This window comes from Thermobia domestica, chromosome 14 (assembly GCF_964235325.1).
Source record: "Thermobia domestica chromosome 14, izTheDome1.hap1.1, whole genome shotgun sequence".
NCBI classification, from domain to species: domain Eukaryota; kingdom Metazoa; phylum Arthropoda; class Insecta; order Zygentoma; family Lepismatidae; genus Thermobia; species Thermobia domestica.
In genome coordinates this window covers 153,772,441-153,788,884 of record NC_137467.1, presented here as the reverse complement: position 1 = coordinate 153,788,884, position 16,444 = coordinate 153,772,441, and the positions used below count along the sequence as shown (strand labels likewise).

General features: G+C 34.8%; 1 protein-coding gene across 1 annotated transcript in view; it reads left to right on the top strand.

Moving 5' to 3' along the window:
* The window catches only part of LOC145670413 (phospholipid-transporting ATPase ABCA3-like), a 541,163-nt gene extending 526,247 nt beyond the window's left edge, over positions 1 to 14,916 (top strand). The window contains exon 25 of the mRNA XM_081739072.1: positions 14,459 to 14,916. Coding sequence (XP_081595198.1) covers positions 14,459 to 14,683 — 225 coding nt within the window. The 3' untranslated portion in view covers positions 14,684 to 14,916. The remainder of the gene's footprint in view (positions 1 to 14,458) is intronic.
* The last annotated feature ends 1,528 nt before the right edge of the window (positions 14,917 to 16,444 follow it).

The window sequence follows — 16,444 nt, the reverse complement described above, 5'->3', positions numbered from 1 at the left end:
TATGTTAACAATTTAAATCATCTTCTTCCTTAGGATACGTAAATGTATTCCAATCAAATAGAATACCTCTATAATCAAATTGATGAAATTAAAAGAAACAGCTTCATACTCTTAAAGTCATTTCAAATAGATCAGCCGTTTTTCCAACTCCGACCTTGAAATCTGGAAGAGAGTGATCATGCAATTTGCAACTGAGAAATTGTTGTTTCTAGAATGTCCGTGAACTTGGCTCCACCCACACTCGCACTTATTTTAAAACATATGCCAAAAATTGGTACCCAATTAGTACTGACGACCTGTAATGTTTGAAAAAAATGTGCCGTTACACAGACGTCAAAAAAAAAAAAATAGATTGAGGGTGGGGATAGGTTTACGCTAGCCCCACCCACTCAACCGATTGCGATGAAACCTATACACAAAGTTAGTGTTAAATTAGTGCTGACGATACTGTATAGAAAGAAAATTAGTGCTACTATCAGAAGGTCAAAATATATTCGAAAATGTTCAATGGCGGCAACGTCAAAGAAAACAAAAGATCCTTCATTTTTATGATAAGATACATAGCACTAATTGTCTTTTTATGCGGTATCTTCAGCACTAATTTAGTAGTACTTTTGGCATAATTTTCAAAATTAGTGATGCCACACAAACGTTAAAAAAATCCGGGTGGGACTACCGTGAACCTAGCCCCATCCACTCAACCGATTGAGATGAAACCTATACACTAAGTTAGTTTTAAATTAGTGCTGTCGATACTACATAAAAAGAAAATTAGTGCCATTATCAGAAAGCCAAATACCTTCGAAAATCTAATATGACGACATCATCAAAGAAAACAATGGATCCTGATTTTTATGGTCCTATACATAGCACTAATTTTTTTCTATGCGGTATCGTCAGCACTGACTTAGTAGTAACTTTAGCCATAAATTGCAAAACTAATGCTGTTACATAAAAGTCAAAAGCGGCACTAATGTTTCTGTTATTAGTTGAAGTGGTGACACAAAGTTAACGCTGTCCCCAAAGATTTTTTACTTGTAGCACCTACATTAATAAAGCGCTAACGTTAGGTGTTGGTGCACTAGGAAGCACTAACGAATGACAAATTTTTGCGTTACTACTTGAAGTGGCAGGGGCAACTTAAACTCGGCTCCCCAAAAGGTTTTTTTGTAGCTCCTATACTAACGAAGCACTAACGTTATGCGTTGTTGCACTAAGAAGCACTAACGACGCACTAGCGATTGATACTAAATTTATCGTTCGTGCGTCATGTGAAGGACACGTTTGCGGACGTCGTTAGTGCTTCCTAGTGCACCAACACCTAAGGTTAGCGCTTTATTAATGTAGGTGTTTTGTTGGTGCGTTAGTAATTTATTGGTGAGGGTGCTACAAGGAGAAACCTTTTGGAGGGACAAGTTCACGCTGCTACAGCCACTTCAAGCGCTAACGAAAAAATGAATGCCGTTCCTTAGCGCATCGTTAGTGCCTCTTACGTTAGTTTACAAACACCTAATATTAGTGTTTCATTAGTGTAGGTCCTACAAATAAAAAACTTTGGGAAATAGCATGAATTTAGCCCCTAGTATATGCACTAACGAAAAACTTAGTGTCATTCGTTAGTTCATGGTTAGTGCTTCTAGAAAACAAATAGTTTCGTTAGTGTTTTACTATTAGTGTAGTATGGCCAATTACATGTTACGAAAGAAATTTATGGGGAATTTTTCATTACATCAAATATTCGCAAATTCAAAAGCACAAATGACCTCTTCTTATGCAATCGTTAGAGGAGTGTTATTGCTTGTTAGTGCACCAACCCCTAACGTAAGTGCTTTACTAGTGTAGGTGCTAAGAGTAAAATATCTTTGAAAATCTGCTCGAACCTGCCCCCCACTTCAAGCACTAACGAAAGAATTAGTACCATTCGTATGTGCATCGTTAGTGCTTCTTGAAAGCACTAGCAGCTTCTATGAAGTTTGATATTTCTGAAAGTTAGCCCCCACCATAACTTTTAAATAAATCTCAAAATGTGGTAACACTAACGTTAATGCTGTATGTGTTTAAGTGCACTAACGATGTACTAACGATTGAAGTTAACACTTTGTTTCTACGTCAATTTGTATAGATTTTGATGTTTCTTAAGTTGGAACCCTAGCAAAAATTTTGAATAAATCCCAAAATATGGTAGCACTAACATTAGTACTTAGTCCGTTTAAGTGCAATAATGATTGCCGTTAACCTCATGTTTCTATGTCATTTTGTAAGGAATTTGATACTTCTGAAGTTGGCCACCAAGAAATCTTCAATAACTCGTGAATTCTGATAGAACTAACGTTAGTCCTTAGTGCAGTAACGTGCACTAACGATGTGCAACGTTTGCTTTCATTTGGGAGTTGTGGGGGCCAACTTCAGGCACGTGTACACATAGCACTAATTTTCCTTCTATGCGACGTGTCTGAAGTTGGTTCCCTCACCTCTAACAAATTACAACAGTGCTACCAGAGTTTACGAGATATTGAAGATTTTTGGTGCGAACTAACTTCAAAAATATCAAATTCCATACAAATTGATGTAGAAATATGGGGTTAACGCCAATACATAGTGCGTCGTTAGTGTACTTAAACGCACTAAACACTAACGTTAGTGTTATCATATTTTGGAATTTAATCAAAATTTCTGGTGGGAAGCAACTTCAGAAATATGAAATTCCATGCAAATTGATGTAGAAACATGGGGTTAAGGGCAATCGTATATGACTCGTTAGTGTAGGTAAACGCACTAACCACTAACGATAGTGCTATCATATTTTGGGATTTATTCAAGATTTTTGGTAGGGAAGCCAACTTCATATATATCCAAATCTATACAAATTGGCGTAGAAACATGGGCTTAACGGCAATCGATAGTGCGTCGTGCATAGTGTACTTAAACGCACTAAGCACTAGCGTTAGTGCTATTATATTTTGGGAGTTAATCAAAATTTTTGGTGGAGGCAACTTCAGAAATATGAAATTCCATGCAAATTGATGTAGAAACCTGGGGTAAACGGCAATCGTTAATGAAACATTAGTGCAGGTAAACGCACTAAGCACTAGTGTTAGTGCTATCAGAGTTCGCGAGTTAATGACGATTTTTGGTGAAGGGCCAACTTCAGAAATATGAAATTCCATAGAAATTGACATAGGAATAGGGTTAACGGTAATCGTTAGTACATCGTTAGTATACTTAAACGCACTAACCACTAACGTTAGTGCTACAATATTTTGGGATTTATTCAAAAATTTGGGGCCAAATTTAGAAATATCAAATTCCATACAAATTAACGTAGAAACATTGAGTTAACGGCTATCGTTAGTGCACTCTTAGTGGATTTAAACGAACTAAGCACTAACGCCAGTGCTACCGTATTTTGTGATTTATTAAAGATTCTTGGTGGGAGCCAACTTCAAAAATATCAAATTTCATAAAAGCTGTTGATGTTTTCTAGAAGCACTATCGGCGCACTAACGAATATCACTAATTTTCCGTTAGTGCTTGGTGCACTAAGAAGTACTAAAGGTGCTCTAACGATTGTACTAGAAGAGATCATTAGTGCTTTTGAATTTGGTGGAAATTTAATGTAATGAAAAATTCCCTATAAATTTCTTATCTGTGTTCCGTGACATATAATCGTCACGTTGTAGAACCTTCACTAATGAAGCACTAACGACGTTCGTAAACTTATCCCCCACATAACGCACTAACAATAAATTTAGTGTGAATCGTTAATGCGTCCTTAATGCTTCTTAATGCATCAACGTTAGTGCTTCATTAGTATAGGAGCCACAGATCAAAACCTTTTGGGGGGCCAAGTTCACGCTGTCCCTGACACCACAAATCCTAACGAAAAAATTAGTCATTTGTTAGTACTACCTAGTGCACCGACACATAACGTTAGTGCTCCATTAGTGTAGGTCCTACAATTAGAAAAACCTTCGGGAGCCAACGTGAACTTGGCTCCCACTTTAAGCACTAACGAAAACTAAGTGCCATTCATTAATGCATCGTTAGTGCTTCTAGAAAACAAAAATAGTTTTGTAAATGCTTAACTATTGATGGAGATATGGCCAATCACATGTCACGGAACTCCCATAAGAAATTCATGAAGAACTTTTCATTGCGTCAAATTTACGCCAAAATCAAAAGCACTGATGACCTCTTCTAGTACAGTCGTTAAAGAATCGTTTGGGTATCTTAGTGCACCAAAACCTAACGTTTGTGCTTTATTAATGTTGATGCTACAAGTAAAAAATCTTTGAGGACAGGGTTAACTTGGCGTCTTCACTTCGAGTAATAACAGAAACATTAGAGCCGTTTTCGACGTTTGTGTAACAGCACTAATTTTGTAAACTGTCAAAAATTAGTGCTGATGATACTGAATAGAAATAAAATTACTGTTATGTATAGTATCATAAAAATGAGGATCGATTGTTTTCTTTGATGATGGCGCCATATTAGATTTTTGAATATATTTGGCCTTCTAATACTGGCACTAATTTTCTTTTTATGTCGTATCGACAGAACTAATTCAACACTAACTGTGTATAAGTTTCATCTCAATCGGTTGAGTGGGTTGGGCTACATTCAGGCTAGCCACTCCCAGATCTTTTTTTACGTTTGCGTGACAGCACTAATTTTGTAAACTATCAAAAATTAGTGCTGACTGTACTAAATAGAAAGAAAATTAGTGCTACATATAGTATCATAAAAAAAAAGGATCAATTGTTTTCTTTGATGATGCCACCATATTGGATTTTCGGGTATATTTGGCCTTCTAATAACGGCACTAATTTTATTTTTATTCAGTATCGACAGCACTAATTTAATACTAATTTAGTGTATAGGTTTCATCTCAATCGGTTGAGTGGGTGGGGTTAGGTTCACGCTAGCCCCACCCAGATCTTTTCGGTTTTTTTTTTTTTTTACGTTTGTGTGACAAAACTAATTTTGTAAACTGTGCCAAAAATTAGTACTGATGATACCGCATGGAAGGAATATTAGTGCTATGTATAGTATCATAAAAATAAGGGATCGAATGTTTTCCTTGATGATGTCGCCTTTAACATTTTCGAGTACATTTGGCCTTCTGATAATGGCACTAATTTTCTTTTTATGGGGTATCGACAGCACTAATTTAACACTAACTTTGTGTATAGGTTTTATCTCAATCGGCTGAATGGGTGGGGCTAGGTTCATGCAAGCCCTACCCAGATTTCTTTAACGTTTGTGTGACAGTATTAATTTTGTAAACTACGCCAAACTTTAGTGCTAAATTAGTGCTGACAATACTGCATAAAAAAAATTAGTGCTATCATTAAAATGAGGATCGATTGTTTTCTTTGATGATGTCGCCATATTAGATTTTCGAATATATTTGGCCTTCTGATAACGGCGCTAATTTTCTTTTTATGCGGTATCGATAGCACTAATTTAGCACTTGTGAACTATGCCAAAAATTAGTGCTAAATTAGTGCTGACGATACTTATAGAAAGAAAATTAGTGCTATGTATAGTATCATAAGAATAAGGATCGATTGTTTTCTTTGATGATGGCGTCATATTAGATTTTCGAATATATTTGACTTTTGTGTAACAACACTAATTTTTTTAACATTATAGGTTAAAAACGGCACTAATTTGGCTCTAACATTTGGCATATGTTTTAAAATTAGTGCCGGTGTGGATGGGGCCAGGTTCACGTGAAGACAGCGCCCCCACTTTTAATAAAGCAGCATTAATTTTGAAAACTATGCCAAACATTAGTGCTAAATTAGTGCTGACGATACTGCATAGAAATAAAATTAGTGCTATGTATCTTATCATAAAAATGAAGAATCTATTGTTTTCTTTAATGATGGCGCCATTGAACATTTTCGAATATATTTTGGCCTTCTGATAATAGGACTGATTTTATTTTTATGCGGTATCGTCAACACTAATTTAACACTAACTTTCTGTATAGGTTTCATCGCAATCTGTTGAGTGAATGGGTTTAACGTGAACTAGCTCCACCTAGAATCTTTTTTCTTTTTTAATGTCTGTCTGACCGCGCAATTTTTTTTTTTAACATTACAGGTCGTCAACACTAATTGGTCACAAATTTTTGGCATATGTTTTATAATTAGTGCCAATGTGGGTGAGGCCAGATTCACGGAAATTTTCTAGAAGCAAGTTTGATAAATATATGGTGGTCCATATCTACATCCTTGCGAGACTAATTGTTTAACTTGAGTCTGTCGATAACTTTCTTCATTGTTAGATCTGGTGTCGCTATTAGTTTTTTCCGTGTCGTCTCTGTTTCTAAACGACACATATTAATTCCCGGATGGCATCATTCAGGAAACAAGAGTAACTACAGGATTTATCTGTTGTTTAACCCTTTCCACTACGGTTTTATTTCGTGTCTCTCTTTAAGTTGCATCAAATTTCTTGAAGTATAAGTTATAGAAGTGTATTATAAATGGTTTATCATTATATAACTTTCAAAACATCAATATAGTAGCCTTACGTGATGCTACAATAGTTCAAATTTTACGACGAGTGTAGCTCGTCATTGTGCGATTTGGCACGGGAGGCCATGACGAGCTAGACTCGTCATTTCTGTGGAAGGAGTTAAAAAGTACATAATTATGGCAAAGTTGCCCCACACCCTGTTTCATTAAATAAAACTTGTACCACTTCGTTATGTAATTTGAGATCCTGAGGTACTGATTCATCAGGAACTCATTTATGTGTTTAAATTTCAAATCGGGTACACTTTTAGACACTCTCTATTCTTTCTCCATTTCCCGTAACATATTATGATGCTGGAATCTCTCTTTCTCTGCTACACAATTTGTCAGCAATATTTGATCAAAACTTTCAAAGTAAGATTTAACCCGTTTGGGACCAAATTATTATTTTTTTGATTTCTTTCACTTTAAGAATTCGATTTAGTTTATTATTGCCTAGGTATCACGAAAATATAACATTTTGATTTTTCCTGCGCATCGGATGTGACTTACGCCCTGTCCTATAAATAGGACGCTGGTCCTTTCTGATATACTAGAAAGGCCATATTCCTAACTAATTGCATTCTATTGCTTGAGTGAAGCAATTCAAATTTTTACCGCTAAGTGCCTCAAAGCATTGAGTGATCACGGCCGGTCTATCGAAGCACGAAGTCTTCCTCATATATATATATATATATATATATATATATATATATATATATATATATATATATATATATATATATATATATATATGCGTGTGTGTTTTGTATTGATGTTTATTTACCAAAATTATACAAAATAAGATATATGACACATAACTAAATATAACGTACAAATACCAGTATTTAGAACACTGAACTGTTACGTTTGAAGTTCAGATAATTGCTATTTTGTAATTTCGGTCTACCTGAGCTAGTTTGTTACACGTGTTTGGCTTTGATTCAAAGTTTATTTTTCTTTGCCTTCTTGGTATTTCACGAAACGCTTTGAAACACAATGTGACATTTCACTTTTCAAAGTATGATAATGATATTCAAGTGCATCTATTGGCATCTTTACGTCTTCCTTTCCATAATGAAGTAACCACTTCCAGCGAGGCTTACATCATTGCATACATTTGAAAATGTGACCGCCAAGTTTGATATATATGATAGATATACAGATATGTTGCGTGTAAATGTCAGAAGATCCATATTGAACTGAAAAATGAAATGAAATGAAATCTTTGTGTTTTACGTCCCACGGTTATGCCGGTTAGGCTAAACGAGACGGTTATGATGAGTAATGAATGAAATGGTGGAATGAAGAAAGTGGAGGAAACGGGAGAACCCCGAGAAAACCCACGCACACGGTGTTTGTCCACCACCATATTGAACTGAATAGGTTTCGTAAACATAATTATGAGTTTACGATCATCATGTTAATAATTCGTGAAAATATCACCCAATACCACTTCTTGCATCTTATATCAATTCTAAGTTTTTGAAACAGTCAACACCTCCCATATGGTTATTGTAGGATAACATGAGGCTGCTCAATTGTAATATGTTCATCATGTAGTCGGCTCCACCTCATCGTTCACGAAACAGGATGTATGTTGTCAGAATTTGTGCCAATTACAACACGTCAATTGTCATTCCATTTGGCAATGAAAACTTACCATCCCAGTCGAATCTGTATTCATATGAACTCCCTGCATATGTATTTACTCAACTCTTGAATCAGTCAATGGATACTGAGACACGATTGCTTTGCAGAGTACCGGTTGCTCTGAATCCCAATTCACGAAGATGTATTAGCAGGTCTCTACTTGCGAAAAAATTCTCAAAATATAGCAGATGACTATTCAGACCATTTACAATATCTAGCATATTGAAAACCACTCTGGAATCTTAAGAAAAATCGTCTTCTCTATCATGATAATATATTGTCGCTAGCACTCTCCTTTATTTTCATATCCTTTCCTTAGCAGAGATCAAATTCTCATAACATGTTTTATTATCGTACAACAGAAAATGCTAATTGTTCTTTATATGTACATCATAACGAACTGTTTCCTTCACTATAGCTATATTGGACTGAGTCACTGTTGAAAATACAAAAGAATATCTCTGCAGGTGATTTGTTTACAACATTTCTCTTTCAGTTCGCTGAAGTTTCTGTCACTTTGTACACCAACTAGGGGAAGCTTTGTGTATGATGCGTATTTTTTTTTTCAAATTTGAACATTATTATTCAGCACTTTTCTTTTTCTACCACTTATTTCTCTACTGTAGTTACAGTAAAGCTTAGAAGCAAATTGCATTCAATTGAGAAAAGTAAAAAAAATGTAGTATTTAAGTATTTAACAATGAATGATAAGCGTAAGAACGCGAAAAATCAAGGGCGTCAGTCTATCTATACATTTGCTTTTATTACTTAGTAGTATATTGCTTTGGACCAGCGTCCTATTTATATGACACTAATATTTCAACATCTATAGCACCGAAAGTAATAACAAAACTAAAATAACTTTTTTATAGTCTGATTGCCGCGTACCTATTGCTGCGTAATACATATAAATTGAATGCATTGTTTGTATTAAAAACAATAAAATATCGTTGCCCGAAACATACCCAAATAAAGTAACTTACACAGATAAATTTAAGCGTCCGTCTTTTACAGAGGGAAAGGAAAAAATGTATCAAAAAATTACAGTGCATTATGACAGGTCTCCAATTGCTCCCTGTAATTAGCAGGACACGAAAACCTTATTCTTCTTTGTTATAAAAAATAAAATATCAAGTGTCCTAAAAATAGGACACTGGTCCCAAATGGGTTAATACCTGTCTTTTCGGTATTAACTAGCTCAGTGAACTGAATATGCTTTGCTTGCGCCATGGCGGATTCTGCCAAATAGTCCTTCGTAACAAATAAATCGTCAACAAACGATTCAGGTGTGCATTTGTGAAGGGCAGGAAGGAGCAATTGTTCCCCCTAAGTTTGAGCAACATTTGCTTCTTAATAACTTGTATACTAATACACTAACAAATAACATGACACTTTTATGTAGATGGGCATTCTTGTCCCCTCCTAGCAAAATCTGAAATGACGCTACTCAAACGAACGATTTCGAATTACTAATAGTGGATTCATCTTCTAAATCTCACAAGTTACTACTAGCGGATTCGTCTTCTAACTCTTACAAGTTACTAAAAGTGGATTCGTTTTCTAACTCCAACACGATACTAATAAAGCATTCGTCTTCTAACTCTTACAAGTTACTAAAAGTGAATTCGTCATTTAACCCTCTCCGGATCCTGGCATTTTGGGCTATTTTTTAGACTTTCAGTCAAGCAGCTACTGCATCGTCACTATTTAACCTAGGATCATGGTTCATACCTCATTCTCTTTAGAATAGAGAAGGCTTTCAAATGGTATCACTTTCATGCTCATACCATATACCAGGAGAGGGAAAATTGATGTCAAAGGGAAAATTTTGATGGGGAAATTTTTTTGTCCAAATTTGGGCCCCTCTGGCCCCCGCCTGTGTGAACGTAGAGACCTCCAAAAAATCTCATGAATAGTACTTGGTAAACTAAATGTGTGTACCAAATTTCAAGTTTCTATTTGGAATAGTAAGGGCGGGAGAAATTTTATCAGCAATTCCCACCATGCCCAAAACTACCGCAAAACACCATGATCTCAGGGAAAAAAAATTCCTGAGACATCCCTAATTAACCTAGGGTCATGTTTCGCCCATCATTCTCTTCAGAACAGAACTGCCTTTCAAACGGTATGACTCATGTGTCTCTATCATGTATGTAAAGGGGAAAAATTCCGAAGAAATGGATTTTTGAGGTCTAAAAATCCCTTTTTTCAAAATTTGCCCCTCTGAACCCCCCTGTTTTTACGCATAAATCGGAAAAAAACTTCTGGTAAATACTACTCGGTGGACTGAATGTTTGTGCAAAATTTCAATCTTCTACGTGAAAAAATAGGCTCGCCAGAAAAAATTCCCTACCATGCCCCACTTTTACCCTATACAGAAGTATATTTGGATAAAAATTCACTGAGACGGCCCTAATTACCCTAGAATAATAATTGGACCGTCGATCTCTTCAGAATGGAACTGCCTTTTAGATGGTATGACTCACGTGGTCCTATCATGTATGTGAGGCGGGAAAATGACGAAAAACGGGATTTTGGGGGTAAAAATATCCCTTTTTTTAACCCTTTGCCCCTCTGGTTCCCCCCCCCCCTGTTTTAACAATGACATCGGAACAAAAAATCTGGTAAATACTACTCGCTGGACTAAATGTTTGTGCAAAATTTCAATCTTCTACGTTCAAAAATAAGCCCGCCAAAAAATAATGAACATAGGCTTAAAAAGGGAAAAAAATACATTTTAAGATTATGACGTCATCACCTCCTATGTCTGGACGCAGGACGGTCTGAAACCATATGTAATGTCTTCTACAATGTCTCTGGACTTGAAAAACAAAAAAAAACCGGACGAAAAAGCTCAAATAGAAGAGAAATAACGCAATGTACCATAAAAAATGCGTATGGTACAAATTGTACCAAGGATCCGGAAAGGGTTAACTCTTACATGTTACTAATAGTGGAATCGTCTTGTAACTCGTCCAAGTTACTAAAAGTGCATTCGTCTTCTAAGACTTCCAAGTTACTAAAAGTGGATTCGTCTTTTAACTCGTACAAGTTACTTATAGTCAATTCGTCTTCTAAATCTTAGGAGTTACTAACAGTGGATTCATCTTCTAAAATTTACAAGTTACTAATAGGTTACTCGTCTTCTAACTCCTACACGTTACTAATAGTAGATTTGTCTTCTAACCCTTACAAGTTACTAAAAGTGGATTCGTTTTCCAACTCTTACAAGTTGTTAATAGTCAATTCGTCTTTTAACTCTTACAAATTACTAATAGTGGATTTTTCTTTTAACTCTTTACAAATAGTGGATTCGTCTTCTCTTACACGTTACTAATAGTGGATTAGTCTTCTAACTCTTACAAGTGGCTAATAGTCAATTCGTCTTTTAACTTCTACAAGTTACTAATGACGGAGTTTTCTTCTCACTCTTTACTAATAGTGGATTCGATTTCAAACTCTAGCGTTTTAACAATTCTATTAATTTAGTCAGCACGATCAAACTACTGTATCATTTGTGTTTCTTGAGCTTAAATAGCATGAAAGTTTATACTAGCTATGTAGATGGTTGGTTGGAGTTTACTGTCCCTTCTCAGCGCAAAGCTAAGTAGGTCGATAGTTTAAAGGGAGATCGGGGCCACCATAACGCGTTCAAATATCAAGGTACTTCCATCGGGAATTAAAGCTGGATTCCTGTGCACCAAAGGCGCTCTCGCTAGCTACTAGACTAGCTGAGAGGGCAGAGCTTTATTTTAGTTCAACGTTCAAGAATACCGAGGCTAATGGAGATGTGATGATGAGATGGATGATAATGATTTAATGACAAACATGGGAAGAAACGGGAAAATCTCGAGAGAACCCAGTCACATAGTGTTTGTCTACTTGGCGTGGGCTGGAATCGAACCAGAAACCCGTCTACCAGTATTACCACTGAGCCACCGCGGCACCAAGAGGGCTGATCTATATAATAGTTTACTTATTATTATTATTATTATTATTATTATTATTATTAGTAGTAGTAGTAGTAGTAGTAGTAGTAGTAGTAGTAGTAGTAGTAGTAGTAGTAGTAGTATCATATATTGTACCTGTACATAAAATAGAAGATAAAAATAATATGAAAAATTATAGGCCAGTCACATTAGTTAATGCATTTAGTAAGATATTTGAAATAATAATACACAACTATATATACACTAATGTAAAAATAAACTAACTGAATTTCAACATGGGTTTTATAAAGGTAGATCAATTGTTACGAATCTTGTACATTTACAGATTTTACGTACTTAGCTCTTAAAAATAGACTACAGGTTGACACTATATATATTGATATGTCAAAGTCTTTCGACTCTATAGAACATGGACTTCTAGTTCGTAAATTATCCAATGTTGGTCTATCTTCTCAGTATATTCGATGGTTCCAAAGTTACTTATCAAACAGAGAATATAGAGTGAAAATTGGTCATGTAACTTCCAGTATTGGCTATATAAAGAATCATATACCTCAGGGATCTCCTTTAAGACCACTTCTTTTTTCATTATTTATTAATGACCTGACGGAAAAGGTTAAATCTATTATATAAAAGAGAACGTACAAAATCCTTTGTTCCCTCATCACGCTAATACGGCTGAACCAATTTCTTTTATTTTTGGGGGGTTATTAGGATTTGGACCCTAGATGGTTTTTATCATATCACTTTAATTTTCAATTACCAGTGTCTTGAGATAATTGACCATTCAGGTGTCCACAAATCCTTTGTTAGTTCATCATAGGTAAAAATAAACGTATTTATATGCAACCCGCATGACCGTGTCACTCGGCGGGTTAACATAAATGACAGGCGATATACAGCGGAAAATAGCTTGAATCTTCTGTTTAAAATTTTTAAATTGATTTGCTTATTTTTACAGACACTTTTACAATATGCCAGCACCGGGATGACCGCAGCGAAGCGGGGCGGGTTAACATAAATGACAGGCGATATATCACTTGAAAGCGAAAAAGTAAAAATTATCTAAGTAACAAAGTTTATTGCGTTCCGGGGTGACCGCAGCGAAGCGGGGTGAACGCTGCTAGTTCTCAAATATATTATTATATGCTGATGATTTGAAGTTATTTAGAATAGTGAATAGCGAATACGATAACTACTTACTCCAAAAAGACTTGGATAGTATTAGTATATGGTGTAAGAATAATCTACTGAAAATAAACTGTAATAAAAGTAAATTTATATCATATACCAATAAGACGCAATACTATGTTAGCAAATATGTCATAGATGGAATATCTCTGCAGAAAGTTGAAAAGATTAAAGATTTAGGCATAACATTTGACATGAATATGAAATTCAACTGTCATATTAATGACATAGTACATAGTACATAGTACATAGAAGACTATATGGTTTGTATTTAGGCAGTGGCCTGAGTTTAAAAATGCAAACACATATGTCTATCTATTTAAGGTACTTGTAAGACCCAGATTAGAATTTGGTGCAATCATATGGAATAATATATCCACAACATTATGTGGCAAAATTGAATCGGTTCAAAAATGTTTCATTAGGCTATTGTGTAGATATATGAAAAAAAGATTACTACTCTCATAGTTATGATTACTGGAACGAATACTGGGGGTTGCAAGAATTACATGTAAGAAGAAAAATGATAGAGAAAAACTTTAATTCAGAAAATTTTAGATAATAGATATAGTAGCGAATACTGCCTACATAATATAGGTAGAAGGGTACCAACATATAATCTTAGAAAAGCATCGGAAATGGTTCCTATGAATAAAAATTCTATAATCTTAAGAAAACTGACAAGTTCTTTTAATATATTATCGGGATAACTGTATTTATTAAACAGTCATATAGATTTTATTAGGTATGTATATTTTATAATCTGTATGTTTGACGGTATCCTTGTTTTAAGGACAATTTGAAGAAAATTGACTAACTATTTTAATGAATAATGAAGTAATTATGTTTATCCAGACAAGATACAAGTCATAAAATTATGTATATATTATAAGATAGACAATGACCTTCTATCGTCGAAAAAATGTATTGTTAATATTAAGAGGAATGTAACCCTTAGTTCTATGACTAAGTGCTGTATTCTTGCTATCTGGCTGTTCATGGCACTAAAATAATAATAATAATAATAATAATAATAATAATTATTATTATTATTATTATTATTATTATTATTATTATTATTATTATTATTATTATTATTATTATTATTATACAAAAATGACATTTTGTATTTCACAGGGTTTACTGCAATACCATGTACTGAACACAGATCTCACTTGGAAAGATTTGTTCACCAAAATGGAATATGTAAAGGAGCAATTCGATGGATTGAACTACACTGTATCAGAGGCTACTTTGGAGCAGTTATTTTTATCGCTAGCTCGACAGTCGGATCAGCCTTTAATAATGGCACGATCGCGCCTGTGTGACTGTTGTGGGGGACGTGGAGACGCTTTAGTTTAGTACGTAATTCGAAATTAACTAATGTATTGAAATGTTCCTTTAACGCAACGGCTATCAAAATATTCATAAATTGCTTCATTTGAGGATACAGAATTCCATTAGTCAAGAGCTAATTTGCTCTGACAAAGATGTAAATTAATTAAACGTAGCCTATTTTCTTTAGACGCACCAAAATTTTAAAAAAATCAGTTGTATGGGTATAATGTCAATAAAATTGTTTTAAAAAAAATAAACATGGTGGTGGTTCAATTTATCAATATTAATATGGTATACAAATTAAATATCAGCTGTAGAAGTACATTTCAAACTTGTATTAGCCTGAATTTATTTCAGTATTTATTCAATGCAGTCCCAGATAGAACTTCATTGACAGACTGCACCAGAACACAAAACCTACCTCATACAGTGACTATTTTTTTTTTTTTAAATGTTACAAAATTGGATATTGGTGTGTTGATATTAACTGTTTTACAGAGGACAAATCATTGTTTCTTTAATGATCTGTACAAAATTATTATAGGCCTATAGTTTGATAAACGAGCAAGACAACAACATTGGATGATGGGAAGTCTATGTAGGTTATATGTGAAAAAAAAAATCTTACTCGCATTTCTTGGGAAATGTGTGGTATACAAAAGCTCAATGGTGGCAAATTCGTAAACTATAACCCATACGACAAACTATTCCCTTCAAAAGTACTAAATGTTTCCCCATTATTCTTTCAATCATCTATCAAATCACATATAGTACAATTTATATGTTATGCCTCCGTGGTCCCATGATAGGAGACTTGTGGCATAAACAACTCTGTTTCAATACGGCTTCTCATCTTTTTCTACCTCGCTTTTTCAACGAAGTTAATGTTTTTTACAGAATTCTCTTTCTGCGTGTGTGTGTGTGTTATTTGTGATTTTTTTTAATGTTGAGCTCTCCATTCCATTTAGCATCAAATACTAACTGAAAAAGTTATGGAATTTTTCGCGTCACTCTTACCATTCCTGAGATATTGGCCAAAAGAAAATTCGTATTTCAAGAGACGGTAAGTCCGATTTATATCTCGGAAACAGTAAGTCATAGAGAGATGATAATTTGCGATGTTTTCAATTATAATCCCTTGATTTTGAGCACGCGTCTTCATAAAAGAACATATCGTAGAACGTTTTAACAGGTTTCCTCCTTCGTATAAACTAAACACTTTCTTATCACTCCCGATTAAACGCTTCTAGAAGTCTTGTGGCTTGTTGATCTGCGTCCTTGCGAACTCTAAGCTAGCATGTATATGTAAATCTGTCAAAGAAGAAATAATATGAGTACAGTTACATGTATCTACACTGCATGTTTTCAGGTTTGTTTCACCAGCGTACGAGTTTGCTGCGTTAGGCAAGTTTATCGTAGCATTTCTCGTAGCAAAAATCGTATCATCAATATCCTACCGTGTAAAGTAGCAATTGCTATAGCATTTTCCATGCCATGGCATATCCTATAGCATTTCTTGTCGATAGAACCTGCTCTATTTTGTAGCACTTTCCCCAGCATTTCTGGTCAAATTGCAGCGCCGTAGTGTGTTAAAAAGGAAGATTTTGTGCCGAATATCCATGCTCTTTGTTTTGTGTGAGAAACTGAATTGTAAAGAAAATGAGTTGGAGTAGGGATGCTATTATTGTGCTGATTGCAAAATATGAGAAGCATCCTTGTTTGTACAGTTAAAAGTCCTTTGTATCATAATAAACTTATGCAACAAAGGGCTTTAGAAGAAATAGC